Raw genomic sequence first — 17,948 nt, 5'->3', positions numbered from 1 at the left:
CTTTCAATACTGAACCCGTTTCAGGTTAAAGTGAAAACAAGTGCACAATGACAGTATTGTCCGCTGGAAACTTTGACCTACAACATATGTCCATCACACATTTAGATTTTTGTATAGCTCGGGCAATTTCACGTACAACACTTGGTTACAAAAGTAATAGCATTCACAATAGCAGAGTAAATTAGTAGCAATGACTGTAAAATTGTAATTTCACTTAGCAGGCAGCTGATAATGAGTGAGTGACATCAGGGAATGCCGATTGTCCATGGTAATGTGCTCAGACTTGGGGATCAGACGGTCATTAGGATTACGCGCCAAGATCATGAAGATTATATCACGACAAAAAAATGGTCCGGCCTTACAGGCTACTGTTACGTTAAAATGAGACATTGGTACTATTCAAACTTTGACGTCCGTAAAAGCTATTCTTCAGTTAATGAGTCCATATCCAACAGTAGAGTAGGGTCTGAGTGTGGCATTGCATTCTCAGTTAAATTTCGGCTAATTTATCGCATCATCAGTTAAAATTTCTGCCCAATATCAGTTGTCGGTAAATTTTACAGATCTTAGATCTATTAGTTTAAAAAAATGCTTCATTTCTTAGACTGCATAGAAGGCATAAAATGGGGGCGAGGGGGAGTAAGAGCGGGGATGGAAAGAAGGGGGGGTGTGTGTTTTGCCTCCTCCACCCCTTCAAACTGATCAGTTCAACCCCATCTAACCCTCATAGAGAGGTGATCGTTAAGTATAAGATACTAAATTTTCCACATTTTCAAGTCCGTTATATCGCTGAAAGAGCCTCTGATGTGGTGAGAAATTTGCTTTTGTTCCTAGATTTCAGTACGACTTTATAACCTTAGGCCTGAGATCCTGGGGCAGTTGTTCTCAGTTAATTCAGGATTAAAGCAAATTCTAACTTCAGCTTTGCAACCTTTCAGTGAGGTTTACTGTTTGTTGTTACTCTTACTCACGTTATTTCCTGGTGTTATTTATGTTATTTGAGCTTATTTGTTCCTTCAGTTCCAAGACTTCTAACTTTGAAACCGTCTATACGTTTAGAAGAACTTTAATTTTGTTTTTAAGATTACTGTTCTAATTGGCTTTATCATTGAACCAAGCCAGCATTGAATTCTGCTATGGAAACGAGAAAGGCGAGAAAGGCAAATGCATGCACAACTTCGAGATAGCTGGCCTAGTTTAGGTTGTTTTTTCAAGAGAATAATCTTTTTGCACCTGTGGCTGTAACATCCGGGATCTCGATTGTTAAAAATTCATGATCATGCGCAATGTTGAAGGCGCAAGCCACGAGAACGTGGTAGTGAGGCTCGGCTTAGTTGGCGTCCGATCACAGGCTATACAACTCCATGAGCAGCTACTAGGCAGTTATAACCTTCACCATGTTAAAAATTGGCAGCAAAAGTAACCTAGAGGGAGAGTTTCAGTGTAAGATCAGCCTTCTAGACGATACGGAGCTGTCATGCGATTTCAAGGTAAGGATCGTGTCCTAAAAGCGTGCGAAGTTCTGTAAAGATGAACTTTACACTAAGTGAACTTTCCTGATCTTTGCTGCTTTCTTCCAGCAATATGGCCGGCAGGTTCGCGCAGTCTGCTCGAAAGCTTTCTCCTGCACGTTCTTTAGAACCAAAAGATTATGCAATGAAAGGAAAAGCTGCGTGTTGTTTTGTATCTGAAAAGTCATTAACCTAAAAACCGAGGCACACTGTGTCGTCGAAGAGTGGAATGATAACATAACAAAATTAAGCAGCACGATTTCACGGGAATAAATTGGTCGCTACGACTGAATCAGGAGTAAAATTATTAAGAATGGTCATCGGTGTTTGGAGTTCGACGGTTACATCTTTAGTTTGTTCCGCTCGCGCAAAACCCGCCAATATTTTAATTCATTCTAGAATTCGAAGAGTTTGGAGCAAACTCGAAAAATTGTTTTCGTGCTTTTATTTCGTTTCTTTTCCTATGACTAACGAAGAATTAATCATTAGAGGTTTTCCCCGTTCTTGTTTGTGTATTTGTAGAAATTCAGGAAAGTTGTGTCATGATGTATTGCCTTCGCGGCCACTTTGGTTCTGGACTTGTCGGCGCGGTGCGGTTTTTCGGTGTGAGCTTTAAAGTAATCAGCAATGTACAATGTAGATTTGTTTTTTGCCGTTGTCGTAACGGGAAGGTTAAGGTGACATATTTAAGAGTTTGCAACCCTAGCAATGAAGGTTTCTTCCGCATTTTCCCCTGGAACGAGTGATAAGCAAAGTTGAAATACTACACGCGAATCTTGCAATCGCTCAAGCGTGACTAAGCTAGTCACAAAGTGGTTCCCTTAAGTCTCCTCTTTTGAATCTCGATTTTTATTTACGGTTCGGGTTTCTGTCCAATACTTCTAGTCTAGATAGCTAAAAGGGTGTATGAAAGAACAAGATGACAGCAATTTTTGAGACTATGGTTTTTGCTAGATTGATCTTTGTATTCTTCAACTCCATGTGCACGTGAACATGGAATGTCAATTTGCGTGGGTCAGGTCTTCTTGCAGTTATGGGAGCTCAGTTTGGACAAATTCCCCTTCCTTTCAACACTGTTGATCTAATATCGAATATCAAGGATCTCAGTGTAAAAACCTTGTTGTGAAAATAGTTATATTCTGTCCGATTGTCGACAGGTCGTAGAAATTAACGTGCATGTATGTTGCCGTGTATCTTTCATGCTTCATAGAATGCTAACCTTGTAAACTTTTTTTATAAGTATAATGTAATACTTCCAAGTAGTTTGCACTAATAAAAGGAAGATTACTTGTCAAGAGAGCTAGCTAGTAATAACTTCAGTGTTAATAAATTGTGCAATATGTTAAAATACCTGTAGTCACATGTTTGGGGCTGGGCTACTTTTCATGGTTTAACGAATAAACGATTTCATTAACACCTCCCTTTTGTTTGTGCGAATTTGCTCCTCGAAAACACAGAGGGACGTTAAAGGACAGAGCGTTTTCGATGAGGTGTGCAAGACCCTGGATTTGCTGGAGAAAGATTATTTCGGTCTTCGTTATGTTGACGATGCAAAACAAAGGGTAAGCTCTTACGGTTTTCTGCGAATTGGTTGTGTGATATTCATGTTGTAAATTTTTGTGAATCGGTAATTGTTTAAAGCGTGGCTCCTTTTTACGGTCCTTGTTTAGTCTGACCTTTTCATGAATATTGTTACTAATCTCTCAAAATCATGTGGCCCTAATCATTGTAAAACTTGTTACTTCCATTTAACTTACTATTTTTAAAGCTAACTTACAGTTTAGTCGTATGAGGACAAAATCGATTTTTAATTAGTTGTGCAGAATGGAGCAGCAGGCTAAGATGTGTCTATGAAATTCTTTGTTCACATTTCAAATAAAATGGCCAAAAGTAAATATATGTTTACAGACAATTAGATTCTTATCTGTCCAAGATATAAGCATGGCAAGTTGATGGCCACACTTTCTTGTGTGCATCTATCTATGAATATTTAGCATATTTGTTTTCATTTATTTGATCACCAACTTAAACACTTAGTAAACATTCTTTGAACATTGTCATCACTTCACCTCAGTTGCAAATCCACATCTACTTCTTATGTTTTATATAAATTACAGTATGCAATATTGTTGAGCAAAAACTGTAAACAAGCTGAAGTGTTTTTCTTGTAGAGGATTAAATGCTTCAGATACAAAGGCCTTGAGCATGGATGCCTGTCTCTGCTGTCAATACATAACATGTTTTGCTTTGTTTTCAGCACTGGCTTGATCTCAATAAGAGTGTTATTAAGCAGATGAAAAGTAAGTATTTTTCTAGATCTGAGTGTTTAATTAATCAAAGTTTTTGCTCTTGGAGGAACCACAACTCCAATCTAAGAGCAACAAGTTCAAATTATTCCATATTATATGGCAAGGTAGTCTTGAGGTAAATCGGAACATTCTGATTGGTGCTTTTTTGGTTAAGACTTTGCCATACAGATCATCTTCATGGAAATTGTCATAAGCCATATTATTTTTTTTTTCAAAAGACAGCAAATTCAAAATTTGCAGATAAAACTGCATGGCTAAGAGGGTCACATAATAACCTACAGGAAGCCTGATTAAGGTAACCAGCATAAATGAGAATAATTTTTTATTTGAGTTTTGTTACTGTACGTCAAGTTTTTCTGTTTATATTGTTTGGCCTTCTGTTTGGAGTTTGAATAATCTCAAACTACACAAAACTTACGCAGTGAAAAGTATTTTAATACAAGAAAAATTTATGCTTTGGTTAGCTTTTAATCCTGGGTTGGCGTTAACTGGCTTCCAAACATTACAGCAAGTAAACCTGACACAAGCCCACAATCCAATCGAATACCAGCACTTGGTCAGCGGTCAACTTTAAAAAAAAACCTTGATCTCAATTAGCCCTAAACTTGAGCCCGCAATGTGGTCTTGTGATACTGGTCAGCATATACCTTGATTTGACAGGTGTCAATTGACCATAACATGGATGTCCAATATCAAAGAAGTATGCTATAAACCAAGGCTGCATGTGTCTGTCAACCTATTAGCTGGAATATGGCTGCCATCTTGTGCGATCCCATCATCGTTGTGTGTATGCGCCCACAAGCAATACCACTAGCCATGATAACCATGAGAAAATCAATTTATGGGTTTCCTTTTCTTTCCTACATGTATATGAGTATGGAGCTCCGCTACTAACTAACCTAGCTTGCCCAAGGCAAACTGGGGAATATTGGCCCTTGATCAATTTTGTACTGACTGAGCATGGCGAGGTCTGTATGGGGGCTGATGTTCACCAGTACAGCCCTCTGACTCAGTTATGAATGTTACTTGGGCAACCTGTTGGACATGTTAGTTGGAGTTCTCTTTAGAAGATGGTTACAGGGAGATTTCAACCTTACGTCATGACAGATTAATTAATTGATGTAGCAGCCGGTTTTCGCTTGAAAGTACCATGCTTATGCTGTAATAAAGTGTTTTCTAGTCTTTTGTATCTGCCTGTTATATATCCTTAGCCCTGACAAAAAAAAATACTGGGACCCTGCCACCTCAGCACATGTGAAACAAAGGACAGTTGAAATCTGTTTTTCGAGAAGGAAATATGTTTACTAAGAAACCTCTTACAAGAGATTAGAGTGGGACATGTAGTATCACTGTTGGTACATTTTAACTTGTCATTTGTATGTTGAGGTGTCATACACGCTCACTAAAATAAAGGAAGACTTTTTTAATTGTATAGCTTTTCATGCATTCCAACCTGGCTTACAAGGTGTTTGTTGGAGGAAGTATTACATTCAATAAACATAACGGTTATGTGTTGGTGGATGAACAGAGCCATCCTTTAATGTCGATAAACCCCACACTTACAAGTACATAGTGGAGTTATATCCAGACGTGTCTTTGATATTATGTTTATCACCATCCCTTTTGACTCCTCACCATAACTGTTTGCTGTTCTTTGTGTGCAGCTCTGAAGCCTCCATACAAGTTGTTTTTCAGAGTGAAGTTCTATGCTGTGGATCCAAGTGTTCTTCATGAGGAAATAACTAGGTGAGCGGCGGATATCTGCCTTTCAGTTTGTATGTGAATTTGTCAAGTATATTGTATTGTTAAATGATGTGTTGTTCAAAAAATGATTTTTGTTTACACAAGTGATCTGAGGACCCACAACTTTCTTTCTGTGGTGTATTACTTAGTAAACTACTTTTATATGGTCGGTGAGAAATACAATTTTAGCGTTGACTTATTTTCTTAGGTAAGGGTTCTGAGAGCGCAAGGCAGAAGATGGGAAACTTCATCACACTCCCTCCTCTCTGTCCCAAGCATGATGTCATTTATTATGATTTAGCATTTTTTTTTCTGGGCAAAAATCTCAGCAGTTGTATAATCATGACATTCAAACATTTGAAAACAAACATCTCTCATATATCCAAAACACATGTGATTTTCATAGGGTGAAAACAAGTGAATCTTCACCGTAACATGTATTGATTGCACAAGTATTCTTGAATGTGTAAGATGACTGATTCTTTATGATCCTTTGTTGTCCAGATATCAGTTTTTCCTTCAAGTTAAGAGAGATATTCTGCATGGCAGGTAAGGAATAAGAAAACTGGATTTTATATTTTAATTTAGATTTGAAGTATTTTGCTGTAATGGCACAACAGATATGGGGAGGCTGATCGTAGAAAGTCACAAGTTTCTCAACCATCACTTTAACATCACAAAATAGTTAGTGATCATTCACATGCTTTGCTCATGCATAGATCTCTGCTTTGTGTTGGCAAAACATCAATTTCTGTTTCTTCCAATTATCACAAATTTTGTGTCTCATCATTTAGTAATGTGACTACTAAGAAGACAACTAAATTTTACAAAATAGTAATATTCCCCTTGAAGGGGTTGGCACAATGAAAACTTTTGTTTTTAATTCCCTGGAATAGAGTCGATGATTCGAGTTTGATATTTTACAGACTTGATGTTATGAAAAAAAAAAAACTCTTTGTTCTATACTTATCATAGTTTTACTGATGATCGATTGTTAAGGTGTACTTTCTTTGCCTGTCAACAGACTCCTGTGCACCTTTAATGACTTGACGGAACTGGGAGCTTACATTGTGCAAGGTATGTTAAAAACACTTAAGATTAATATATGCATGAGTTCGGTTTCTAAGCTACAATGTTTAAGAAATAGAAAACATGTACTGTGTTTCTAACGAGTTATAGAAACACAAGTGGAAGTTTGGGAGAACAAGAAATGATGTAGAACACGAGCCGCAGGCGAGTGTTTCCACAGCTTTTTCCAGTTCTCCCAAACTCTCATGAGTGTTTCTATAACTCAGTAGAAACACAGAGAGCATGTTTTCTATTTCTTTTGGAATACACTAGGACGAAAAAAAGGAAAACAACTTGTTTACTTTGATCATCAAAATGTAAATTCTCTTTGCATGCGCCATCATTATGTCAACAGCTCGTGCTAGCTCTGTGTTGCTATCGTGTTTCTACTATCAAGTTATAGAAACACAATTTTTAACCAATCAGCATGCATATTTTCTTAGGGCTGTTTTCTAAATAAGATTAACTATGCATGAGTTCAGTTTCTAAGCTACAATGTATAAAGCTATTAGGTACAGCTAAACAGAAAAGTGGCCTTTTATATCTGTTGTATATTGTGGATGCAGAATCAATCTTATTTTTTTGTGAAGTGTAGATCAGGAAGACAACTGCTTATTTTAGATAAGTAAAACTCTGACATGATTACTATGTATTGTAACTTATATGTTCTTCATCCAGTGTTCACCGATTGGTAGTGTTGAACCTGACTTGCTCATCCCACATGGATTATGCTCTGAGATTACACTGATACATGTGCATATAAAAGGAGTATATACAAGTAGAATGATTATAGTGTTTAATTTGCTTTTCTTGGACAGCTGAAATTGGAGACTATGATGCCGATGATCATGGAGAGAACTATGTGTCAGAGTTCCGTATTGTCCCAAAGCAAGCTGAGAAGCTAGAGAAGAAAATTGTAGAGATTCACAAGACACTTTCGTAAGTTGGTCTTCCTGCCCCTTACATTAGACATTTGCTAACATGAAAATATGCGACTTTCCTTGGAAATAGTGTTAAGTAAACATAAAATCTACTACTGTGTGAAGCTGAGTGGAAAATGCATTAAGCCTGGCAAACTGGGAAAGGTTATGGGCATCCAAAGTGACTCTTAGCTTATAAGAGGCTAGACTGAACAGTTGTACAGCACTGACTTCTCTCTCTCTCTCTCTCTCTCTCTTTGAGTGGTGATTTGAATACTTTAACAACTTTAGTCACTTGGAGCTAGGCTTTGCAGGGTAGACATTTTTCATTCCAAGAATACAGATCAGATGTCTCTACACTCCTGTAGAAGAATTTTTAAGTCTGTCAAAAATTCAGTTGACAAGCAAAAAAAAAGTGATTTCTGTGATTAAAATTCTTTCCCAACAGTGGCCAGGTACCCTCTGTTGCTGAAAAGAACTTCCTTGCCAAAGTCAGAGAGCTTGATATGTATGGAGTTGATCCACATCCTTGCAAGGTGCGTGTTTTTAGATTTCAAGAAATAATCTTAATTTTAGAAACATTTCTGTGCTTGTTGTCTTCATTGTCCTCATTGTTACTGTATAGTTAAAAACCTACATGTAGCTGCTCCTAGAATGAAAGAGAAAAGTAATGGAGACACTTTCAGAAAATAACACTTTGCAGTGGTTAACCCTTAGTCTATTTCAAATGCATCTAGCTAGAGTTTTCTTAAACCCCGTACCCTCATTCATTGTTGTGCAGTTTCTGTAGACAGTCTGTCAAAAAAATTGTTCCATGAGGCTCAAAAATAGAGTTTTACGTTGAACAGGGTTTGTATGGGTCCTGGAAAACCTGGAAAGTCGTGGAAAAGGGCTACTGGTCCTGGAAAGTTCTGGAAATCTGTTAAACTCAAGTAAAAAATATGAAATGTATGGCAGACTGTAAGGAGAATTAACATGTAGATCTTGGGAGTGAAAGGGTTAATGTAGATTTTAGAGTCCTGGAAAAGTCCTGGAAATTTGTTTCTGAAAAAGGGTACGAACCGTGGTTGAAGTGTCTTAGAAACACTTCTGTCACTTTTCGTAGTTAGTTACATGTACTGTACCTGTATGATCCAACATTCCTGTATGCCAATAAAGATCATCTCCATGTGAGAGTTAACATTTTGCATTGGACCTTGCCATGTTTTCCAAAAGACTTAAAGGCATTAGTCTTAAGGTTTGATCTGTGACCAGTTAATTTGAGGTGTTTGTCTTGCTTTCAGGATCAAGACAATGTTCAGCTATACCTGGGACTGACACCAATTGGAATAGCCATTATCAGAGAGGGAAAGAAAGTGTCTGGATTTGTCTGGTAAGCTTAGATGCACAACTTTAAAAATCTTATAATTTCTATAACTTGACCACAATGAAGCTTTAAATGGCAAGTTCTTTTTGTGTGGACTGTTGTTGTTTGTAGGAGTGGTGGTATTGTTGGTGTTATTTATGCAGTCGTGTAAACCTGTATCCTTGACTTGCAATCAGTGGCTCAATTAGCCTTTGAACAGGTTCTCTAGTCTAGGATGGAGTGAAGAGAAAGGGAGAAGAACTCCCCTCAGCCACTTCTCTCTCAGCCAGTTCTTTTTTGGCCCTTCCATCTGGAGCCTGTTCACAGGCTATGGCTCAATTTTATAGAGAGCTCATCCAGTGATATACCTCTGAACATATTCTTTGTTTTTGGTCTCTTTGAAGGAGTGAAGTGTTGAAGTGCAGCTATGAGGGGAAAGTATTCTATGTGCAGGTCCATCGAGAGGATGTAAGTGTTAAAACTGACACAAGTTGATTAATAATGATAGTTTAACCTGATATAGTCTTAAACTATTTTTTTTTAAGAAACAAGTGTCTGATTATTTAAATAGGAAGATGTTATGGTCCAAAGCAAAAAAGTTTATTTCTTGAAATTAAAGATAGTTATTCAGAAACCTTGCAATCAAGAAGAATTAAATTTTGTATAACAAGATTTCATCTAAAAAGTCAATACTAACATCTTAAACTTTGAAACACAGCAAATAAGTTCTGCAAGGTGTCTTAAATATCTGTAGATAGATATTGAAAACAAGTGTTGGTCAGTAACAGACTGATTTTGTATTTTCAGCGTAAAGCCAACTATGGCTTCCGGCTCCCTGACCCTCTGGCGTGCAAGCATTTATGGAAATGCGCTGTGGAGCATCTGGCATTTTACAGGTGAAGGATAATTAAAGTCTTAAGCATTTTGACTGCCATCAATCAATCAATCAATCAATCAATCAATCAATCAATCAATCAATCAATCAAGAACTTAATTACAGTGTCTTGTTCTCTAGCCAGCCATTGGCCCCTGCTAATAATTGGGAACACTGCACACCATTGTTGCATTTGTTGAATGCTGCATGTGTAAATGTCACAGTGATGCAAAATGACAGATACCTCCATGCAAAATTAGTCTTGTCTAGATATGAAAAAGAATACTGTTAATTACTGTCGCTTGCATCTAAGCGTGAACATGTGACCCCAAAACATGCTCTGACTGGGTGTCAAACGTGGCATGATTGGTCAGCAAACATTTAAAGTTTAGCAGACGGTAATGATAACTTTTGTGCTAAAAGTTCAGCACACGAAATGGCAGAAAGGTTGGACATTGAAGACTTTCTCAGAGAAATTGACCTTAACCTGTGTCAAATTAGAAATTCAATAGAGTTTGAAGCACCTTGAACAATATTTGCATACTTAACTCCATCAGTACCAGCCAAAAAATTGAGAGTGTTTTTAGCAGTTGATAAATAATGGCGCATGTCAACACAATGTTCCTGTACAGGAGAGTAAACTGCGGTTTTCATGTCCACTATCTGGCAGTATTATTGAAATCCTGTATCATCAAAAAACTTTACAGAAGAAGGATCTTTATCTGACAAGTAAGTAATTAAGATATAACTGTGTATAAACAAGGTTCCTATGAGTGAATCTCTCACCCGCGCACTTACCCAACCGTTTGCATGAACGTGAAAGTTCGCGTTATGGTCCGCTAAACTTCAAATGTTTGATGACCAAGCATGCCATGTTGGACACCCAATTAGAGCATGTTTCAGCATAACATGTTCATGCTTAGATGCAAGTAACGATAGCAGTTTGTTTAAACCCTGTCAAATTCAAGGTACAGTAATAAAAAAATAATTATCTCCTCAGAGCTTTATTATCTAGCTCTCTGCACGCACTGCAGGCCTATGATGAGGGAGCATCATAGGCCTGCAGTGCGTGCAGTGAGCTAGATAATAAAGCTCTGAGGAGATAATTATTGTACAATTATTGAACCCCACTACCCCTCCCATTAGTAATGGAAGCAAAACCCTAATTTGAGATGGCAGGGAATTCAAGAGAACTGAGTGTGAGATAGCAAAGTTTAACTGTTTTTTGTTTTTTTAAAGATGTAATTTTATTAACATTTTCTGTCCAGTTGTTAATAAAACAACATTGCAAGAGCAAATAATATGTAGATCACATTCAGAGAAGCAAATAGATTTTGTTGAAGTTCAAAAGTAACAGTGTTGGAGCTGATAACATGAGACCAGTGCAGTATCAGCAATAAATACTGATAAAATTATGAGTAATGAATCAGTAATTCACCACATAAGATTACACTTCTTGTGTAGGTCTCAGTTAGGTCAGTGAATTGCTTGCTGTCTCACTTTAGATGCTTGGTAAGTTAATTCCTTTTTGTTTCTTTTTTCGTCTCTAGTCACAAAGAGAGCACAGTAGCAAAGCCAAAGAGAAAAGCTATCTCACCCCAGAGGCTTTTTAGGAGGTCAAAGCATAAGTACAGGTTAGTTTGTCAAGGTGGCTTGATAATGCGTGAAGGGGTCATGTAACAGGCGTTTAAGCTGGGACACTTGGCTATAAAAAAAAATTAACCTTTCTTTACTCGGCAATGTTTATAGCACAAGTGCTAGTGGGGCTGAGCAAACAACTGAAACAAATAATTCAAATTGAACATAACATTGTTAAGAATCCGAACTGGCCGGAGGCAACCAGTTGGCTATTTACAAGCATGACTGAGGATTTCAACTCGGGGCTACCAAGAAACAAATCCAGGTAGTGGTCAGAGTGGGACTTGAACCTGGGACCGCTGGATTGTGAGTCCGACACACTGACCACTTGGCCACGCTGCCTCCTTTGCAGTTGCATTCATGATTGTTAAACACTTTTAGCTGTTCCAGAGACAACAGCCACACAGTACCAATAAAGTCTAGTAGAGTTCAATAGTGGTTGACCATTTTGAAACTCAAGTCACGTATAACCTCCAAACCAATAAAGTAATGGTGATAAACTATTGTAGTTTAAAGTTACAAAAAAGAAAAACAAATTCATTTAAATTCTGCCTGGTCTAGCAAGTTTGTGAATTCTTTCTATTTTTTTTTTTTTTGTGTTTTTTTTTGCACATTTCACATTTGTTTTTAACCCTCACACGATTTGTGAACAGATAATCAGAGCAGAGCTATTTTGAGTGTATGAAAGGGTTGAATATTAAGTCAATAGTTCAGGCTGCATTATATTTTGAACACTACTCGTTTCTCTCTAATTTCCAGAGTGAAATGTCCATTTTTACAAGAATGTCTAGTTGTCTTTCCAAATGCACCTCTTTTAACCAAGTTATACCGGTTTTAAGATAATGTTCACCACGGAAGTGTCAAACAGTGGATTAAAATCTGTTTTCAATAATTATAGAATAATAATTTTCCAACCAGAAGCTAATCTGCATGTAAATGGAATGATCTGATTGGATGGGTGCTCTCCTCTATCAGACGCGAAAACAAACCATTGCTTTAATTGTTGCTTTGGGTAAAAGCTTAGAATTATTTCCATCTGTTGCTTCCTTTCCAACTTGTGTGCAAAGGTTTTGGGCTATGCAGCCTTAGTAAGCTTTGCTCCATATATCTTTTTTAGCGGGCCAACTCACGACCAGCTGATAGCAGAAAGTGAGAAGATCAGTCGCCCTGAGCCACAGATTAAGAGGTGAGCTAATTTTCTTTTTTTAAAATTTATTTTTTAAATTCGCATATACAGTCTATATCTTAACTTCCACTTCAATAATTTTCCATGTGTAGTGTAAAGTCTGTAAATTTATCGTGAAGACATTAAAAAAGACGACAGAGCATTGGATTATTATTTTTCCAACTGCTATAAAGCTGCTTCTGTTTTTATGCATTGGTTGACAATTTCTCAACGACTGTCCCAATTTCCTGCGTTATATTCCAAATTTCCGTTACTGTTTTTTTTTTTCCTGAACAGCTCCAACGGTACCTTTGCACGACACAAATATCTTTCTAACGGTCCGGGTGATTCGTACTGCGTTTACTTTTTAGTTGAAATAAGGATCCGGCGTGATTCATTTCTAGTTCAACACTGGTTGTGGGTTTGCTGACAGCAATAATTTGAATCCTCTATGAAATTCTGTTTCATTTTACTATGATCGTTCGGTGTTTGTCGGCTTTGTGTTTTAAATATTGTTTTTTTGAGATCGACCTGAAACCTGTTCTTTTTGTCGTCGGAAATTCTGTCTCTAGTGCAACAAAAGTTTAAAAACAGCTAAATGAAGCGAAACAGATGGTTTGCCACAACAGCCGGTTTCTGCCTTTTTTCCGCGCGTAACAAACGACGCAAAAAAGAAATCCTTCTGCTCTCTCACACTAGCAAACAGGCTGCATTTATCTTTTAAGCAGTTAAGTTTAGCACTTCTTCTTTCCAGTACAGTGAGATTTTCCGAGAGATATGTATAAACTGATAACTGACATCAACTGTTTACAAGTGATTGGTGCGTTAATTATATTCCAAAACTTCAAGACCACCCTGCTTCGAACAGCAATTAAAGGCGGCATGTGAAAGGCTCATAAGTAGATTGGAAAGCACAATTTTCCTCACTTCGCATCTGCCTCAGAATACCGAGCATTTTTTTACGAGGACATTGCTAAACGAGCTATTTTAAAGATCGCTGAGAGTTTCTCATTTTTCTGCGTGCATAAGACAGAAATTCGAATTATTAAATGGGTATTATTCGCTGGTAGGAACAAAACTAATTAAAATGGATCGTAACTCGTTGAGAAATTTCCGTGTGGTTTGTCGGTGCTGTTCAAAAACTGAGATCGCTGAGAGTTGAGAATTGAGATCGCTGAGAGTTACTCATTTTTCTTCGTGTATAAAACAGAAATTCGAATCATTAAAGGGCTGTTATTCGCTGGTAGGAACAAAACTAATTAAAATGGATCGTAACTCATTGGGAATTTTCCGTGTGGTTTGTCGGTGCTGTGTACCCTCCGACCAATCGGAGCATTTGCAGCGTTGTCTAGTTTCCTGGTGCGTTGTTGTGCGGTCTGCCCAATGAAACCCCGTGTTTTCTTATATTACATGAGAAGTATTTAAACGAGACCGCAAACCAACACCTTAGTTTTGTGTAGCCGTTCAAAGAATACTGTCTACAATCAGGGTTTTAAGGATCTGACTCAAATGTAAGCGTTCTTGATTTTTTCCAAGGGCTCCCAGCGTGAGGATCTCCCGGCGGATAAAAGTTCCCTCGGATAGCATCTCGGAGAGCACAGGGGTATTGAATCTTCCTAACACGCCAAACGGTCAAGCAAGCGGAGAAATCACGCCGAATTCGGCAGCCTCCGAATTAAAGAGGTTTGAGACTTCAGTTTTCCCCAGCCCTCCTCCGGACGAGAGTGTTACGTCATTCGATATGACTGACACTGGTTCGCCGTCGACGGTCAATCACGTGGGACACCATGACGTCAGCCCTCCTAATGAGGTAAGGCTAATGACTGGTAGCTTCTTGTACCGCTCTACGGTCAGTTTGTTGGCGAAAAGAGCTGTTGAAATGGTGTCTTTTTTTTTTGGCTTGATGAGATTTGTCTGTTAGGTCGATAACATACAGGCTTTATCAAGGACTAATCAGAATATTAGTGTAGCATCAAGACAAATTAGACCTTCGTAAGCCAGTCAGACCATGATTACCATTGGCGATCGATGAGATTATGGCAGTGACCAAAATTTTCACATGAATGGAACTGTAAATTTTTGCTCTTTACGTCGCACATTTTCACAGTTCCTTTCTAAGTGTTGTGGTTCAGGACCTCTGTCGAAGAGTTGTTGGCTTAACATACAACGTGTTTTAAGTATATCAGCTTATATCAGTCCTCGGAGACCCCGCAGGGGCAGCCAGTCGGGACGATGCGATATTTTCGACCGACGCGAAATTTTGGGGCTGACGTTTATATCAAGAGCAGGAGAGCCCCTGGGCACTTGCTTACCGAACCAGTTCTAGACTGCTGGCAGTCTGTTTTTCTCTCGAAATTCAGTAGGGGTAAGGGGGCGAGACGTTTTGGCCAAAGGGGAATGGGACGAGACATGGGCGCGGCACGCACGAGAAGAAAAACTTCTCGTCTGCCTTCTTCCCTACTCGGCCACACCGCCCTTGTCCCGCCTTCTTCCCCACTCGGCCACCGCCATACTGCCCTTTTCCGTTCGCGATAACTAAACACTCGTCCTAGTGACCCTGAGAGAAAAAACCGGCTGGCAGCAGACTAAACCAGTTCCAGAAGCGTTTGAATTACTTCTCGCTGATTGACCAGAAATATATTTTTCTGGCCAATCAGTTCAGGAGGTCTCTGGTCGCCTTCTTACACAAAGTGGTTTTCCTCATCGATCGTCGTTGTTGCTGAAAAACAGTCCAGCCCCGCCATTCCACCCCTAGTCTTGAAGATCTGAAATCCGGGCTGGTTTCATAGCCCAACAGTGGTTCACTTGCTATCTCTCGAATCTAAAAGCTTTTATTCCGTTATTAAAACGAGTTTTAAGCGACAAAACATTCTGTTTACCGTGAGACTTTTTTTACAGGTTGTCACGAAGCGACCTCCGCCAAGTCACGTGGAAGTGGAAAACTATGGTTTCAAAATGTTTATTTTTATCATGTTTATTCTAGCTTTGATAATGATTCCCATTGCCATCGTGTGGGAAACAAGAAAGACTTACATCAAGTCTACAGACGCCTACAAGGGACTTGCCAAATGGGTGTTTAGATCTTTTGGCTACAAAATCTAACGGGTAACTCAGTGCTGGGGAATTTTTAATTAGTTGTAGAAGTACAGTACTAGCGATTCATCGTCAATTGTTGACTTTGAAAATTAATTCTTACTACGTAGTCGACAAGCTGTCGTTTTTGACCTTTCTGTTAGAACTTTTTTTTGGTTTTATTTGTCAATGAACCAGTTTTCTTTTAGCTTCATTAAATAGCTAACGCTATACGCGCAATCGAACGATGGAAGAACGTGCAGTGAGCCGTGTGGGTATTTTGAAGTTAAAAAGGAAACATTCTGTAATTTCAGCAACTTGAAATTTGGTGTTATCGAGCGAGCTACGAAATAAAAAACAAACTGAATGTATATCAGAGAATTCGAGATATTTGTTTGAAAGACCAGGAGGTAGACTTTCTTGGCGTGAACCTTCTTCTTAGAAGGAATGGGTGGTTCTAATTCTTGATGATTGCAGACGCTTGGAGTTTTAGACTTCGTCTTTTAATACCACTTTTGGAAATACAATATGACATCTTCTCATTCCATTTTGAAGCAGACTGATCACACGATCTGAAGTAGTCGTACATTTCCGTTACAGAGTTCTGAACAAATCATCTTTCGCAGCTCTTCTCAGGGTAGTCAGGCTCAGGCGTCACGCAACGTTTCTCTCTTTGCAACAAGAAGCATCTCTAATCATCGGCAAATTTCTTTTTCACGTATTTGCTAACGCGTCGGGCGTGTAAGTACTGTTGAACGGCGAAAATGAAGAAAGACTTGTCCTTTTCGTTTTGTCAAGTTCCACTGCACAAAAGCAAAAACAGCTGGGAACAATCAAACTCAGATAGTCGATGTTGCTTATCAACGTCGCTGATAGCGAGACGACAGTCGCGGACTCGTACAGTTGTCCTGACATAAAACAGAACAGTACTTGTACGTGCGGCTGAATATTGTTCTAAATTAATTTTTAATTCACTCTCATGTGGTAGTGTCGCTAGTTTAAGATAATTGCACCTCAGTAAAGAAGTTTCAAATATTTTGTAGTAAAGCGATGAGGGTGAAACGTTAATTGTAAAATAAGTGGACCGTAGGTATATAATTGTTTTGTAGGCGTCACACGTTTTCCAATTTTTGTTTCAATATTTACACTTAGCGATGTTCATTTTCTTAGTAAGATAATTTTTGCTACATTTTTCTGAAGTCGGAAAAAGAAATGAGTTCGTGGCAAATCCTCATAGCATTTCACAGATCCATTCAAGTAACACTCGTGTTTAGCTTTGTTCTTTGCCATTAATGGTTTATAGCTTGCAGAGAGGTCAAACGCTTCAAGAGAGATTTGCCTTTTTCTCATTTAAGTGTGGTGTGTCTTTATCGTTTGCGTAGCAACGTGTAACGTATTAGCACTGGTGTATTAATAGGGTTAATTAAAATAATGCTTCCTGGGGAGTTGTTTTCGCGAACCACTCCTAAACAGCTGAAAAGCGTGTTTTTGTGAGATGGGTTCCATCACTAAGGGCATTCCGTCTTTGTATCAGGATAGGATTTCAAGTTGTATACGACCTACTTTTAAACTGTAAAAGCATGGCCAAGGTTGACAATAAAACTCCTTTGTACAGGTCACACTTCGTGTAAAATTCTTCTCGTTTGAACCCCTGCCGGGAGGGGTGGACTCCCATATAAAAAGGAAGGGCGAGCACGTCGTAGCTTTCAGGGGTTAAAATGGCGGTTTTGGTACCTTGTAGGGGTAAAACAATTTCAAGCCACGCCCAAAAACAGGATCTTGATCCCTCTTAGGGGTTCTTTTAGCCTGCGTAGCAAGCTTCTCCGTGGGGTTGGAACCAAAGAAAGACCGAGGAACGGGATTTTCGGTGTTTTGTCTGCGCGGAAAATGGGGCGAGAGCCCAAAAAAAGAAAGAGGGGGTTGGGAGAGGGGAAGGAAGGAAACCCTCCCCTCCCCCTCCCCCCTCTTTCACTCGCTCCATTTTTCGCGCTGTAATTCTTTGCTCCCGAACCCCACAGAAACGCTCGCTACGCAGGCTAGGGTTCTTTTCAAAATTTCCGATGAGCACCCACGTCTTTTTTTTATATATAGGACTCCTCCTCGGCGTTTGAACCCAACCGTTTGGCATCAGTTCCAAAAATTGCTTTATACTCGAGAAAACGCAAGTAGCCTTTGTAAGTTCTTGAAGTTGTCCGTAATCATCAGAGGCGGAAAAAGTGATTTTTAGTCTGAAAAGTGATTGTAATTCCTGAAGTTGCGTGGGCTGCATTGTAAAACGGCCATCAAAGCTTTGTTTACGTCAG

At 38.8% G+C, this 17,948-nt stretch overlaps 1 protein-coding gene across 1 annotated transcript; it reads left to right on the top strand.

Moving 5' to 3' along the window:
* Positions 1–1,309: 1,309 nt before the first annotated feature.
* On the top strand, positions 1,310–17,264 carry LOC145478544 (FERM domain-containing protein 3-like). Its single transcript, XM_081456608.1, has 15 exons — positions 1,310–1,490; positions 2,969–3,073; positions 3,769–3,811; positions 5,485–5,566; positions 6,068–6,112; positions 6,588–6,640; positions 7,450–7,570; positions 8,000–8,087; positions 8,835–8,923; positions 9,301–9,364; positions 9,704–9,792; positions 11,321–11,404; positions 12,526–12,594; positions 14,110–14,383; positions 15,472–17,264. The coding sequence occupies exons 1-15, from the start codon at positions 1,398–1,400 to the stop codon at positions 15,673–15,675; spliced, it is 1,503 nt and encodes a 500-aa protein (XP_081312734.1). The 5' UTR covers positions 1,310–1,397; the 3' UTR covers positions 15,676–17,264.
* Positions 17,265–17,948: the final 684 nt, after the last annotated feature.

The sequence above is a fragment of the Orbicella franksi genome, chromosome 1 (assembly GCF_964199315.1).
Source record: "Orbicella franksi chromosome 1, jaOrbFran1.1, whole genome shotgun sequence".
NCBI lineage: Eukaryota > Metazoa > Cnidaria > Anthozoa > Scleractinia > Merulinidae > Orbicella > Orbicella franksi.
This window is presented reverse-complemented; position numbering and strand designations above follow the sequence as displayed.

What these genes read in the sequence shown, in the direction of transcription:
- LOC145478544 (XM_081456608.1), top strand. Translation starts at nt 1,398, where the DNA reads ATGTTAAAAATTGGCAGCAAAAGTAACCTAGAGGGAGAGTTTCAGTGT. An exon ending in TGCAGGTCCATCGAGAGGAT is followed by an intron (nt 9,365 to 9,703) that starts GTAAGTGTTAAA and finishes TTGTATTTTCAG; the next exon opens with CGTAAAGCCAACTATGGCTT. An exon ending in AGGTCAAAGCATAAGTACAG is followed by an intron (nt 11,405 to 12,525) that starts GTTAGTTTGTCA and finishes TATCTTTTTTAG; the next exon opens with CGGGCCAACTCACGACCAGC.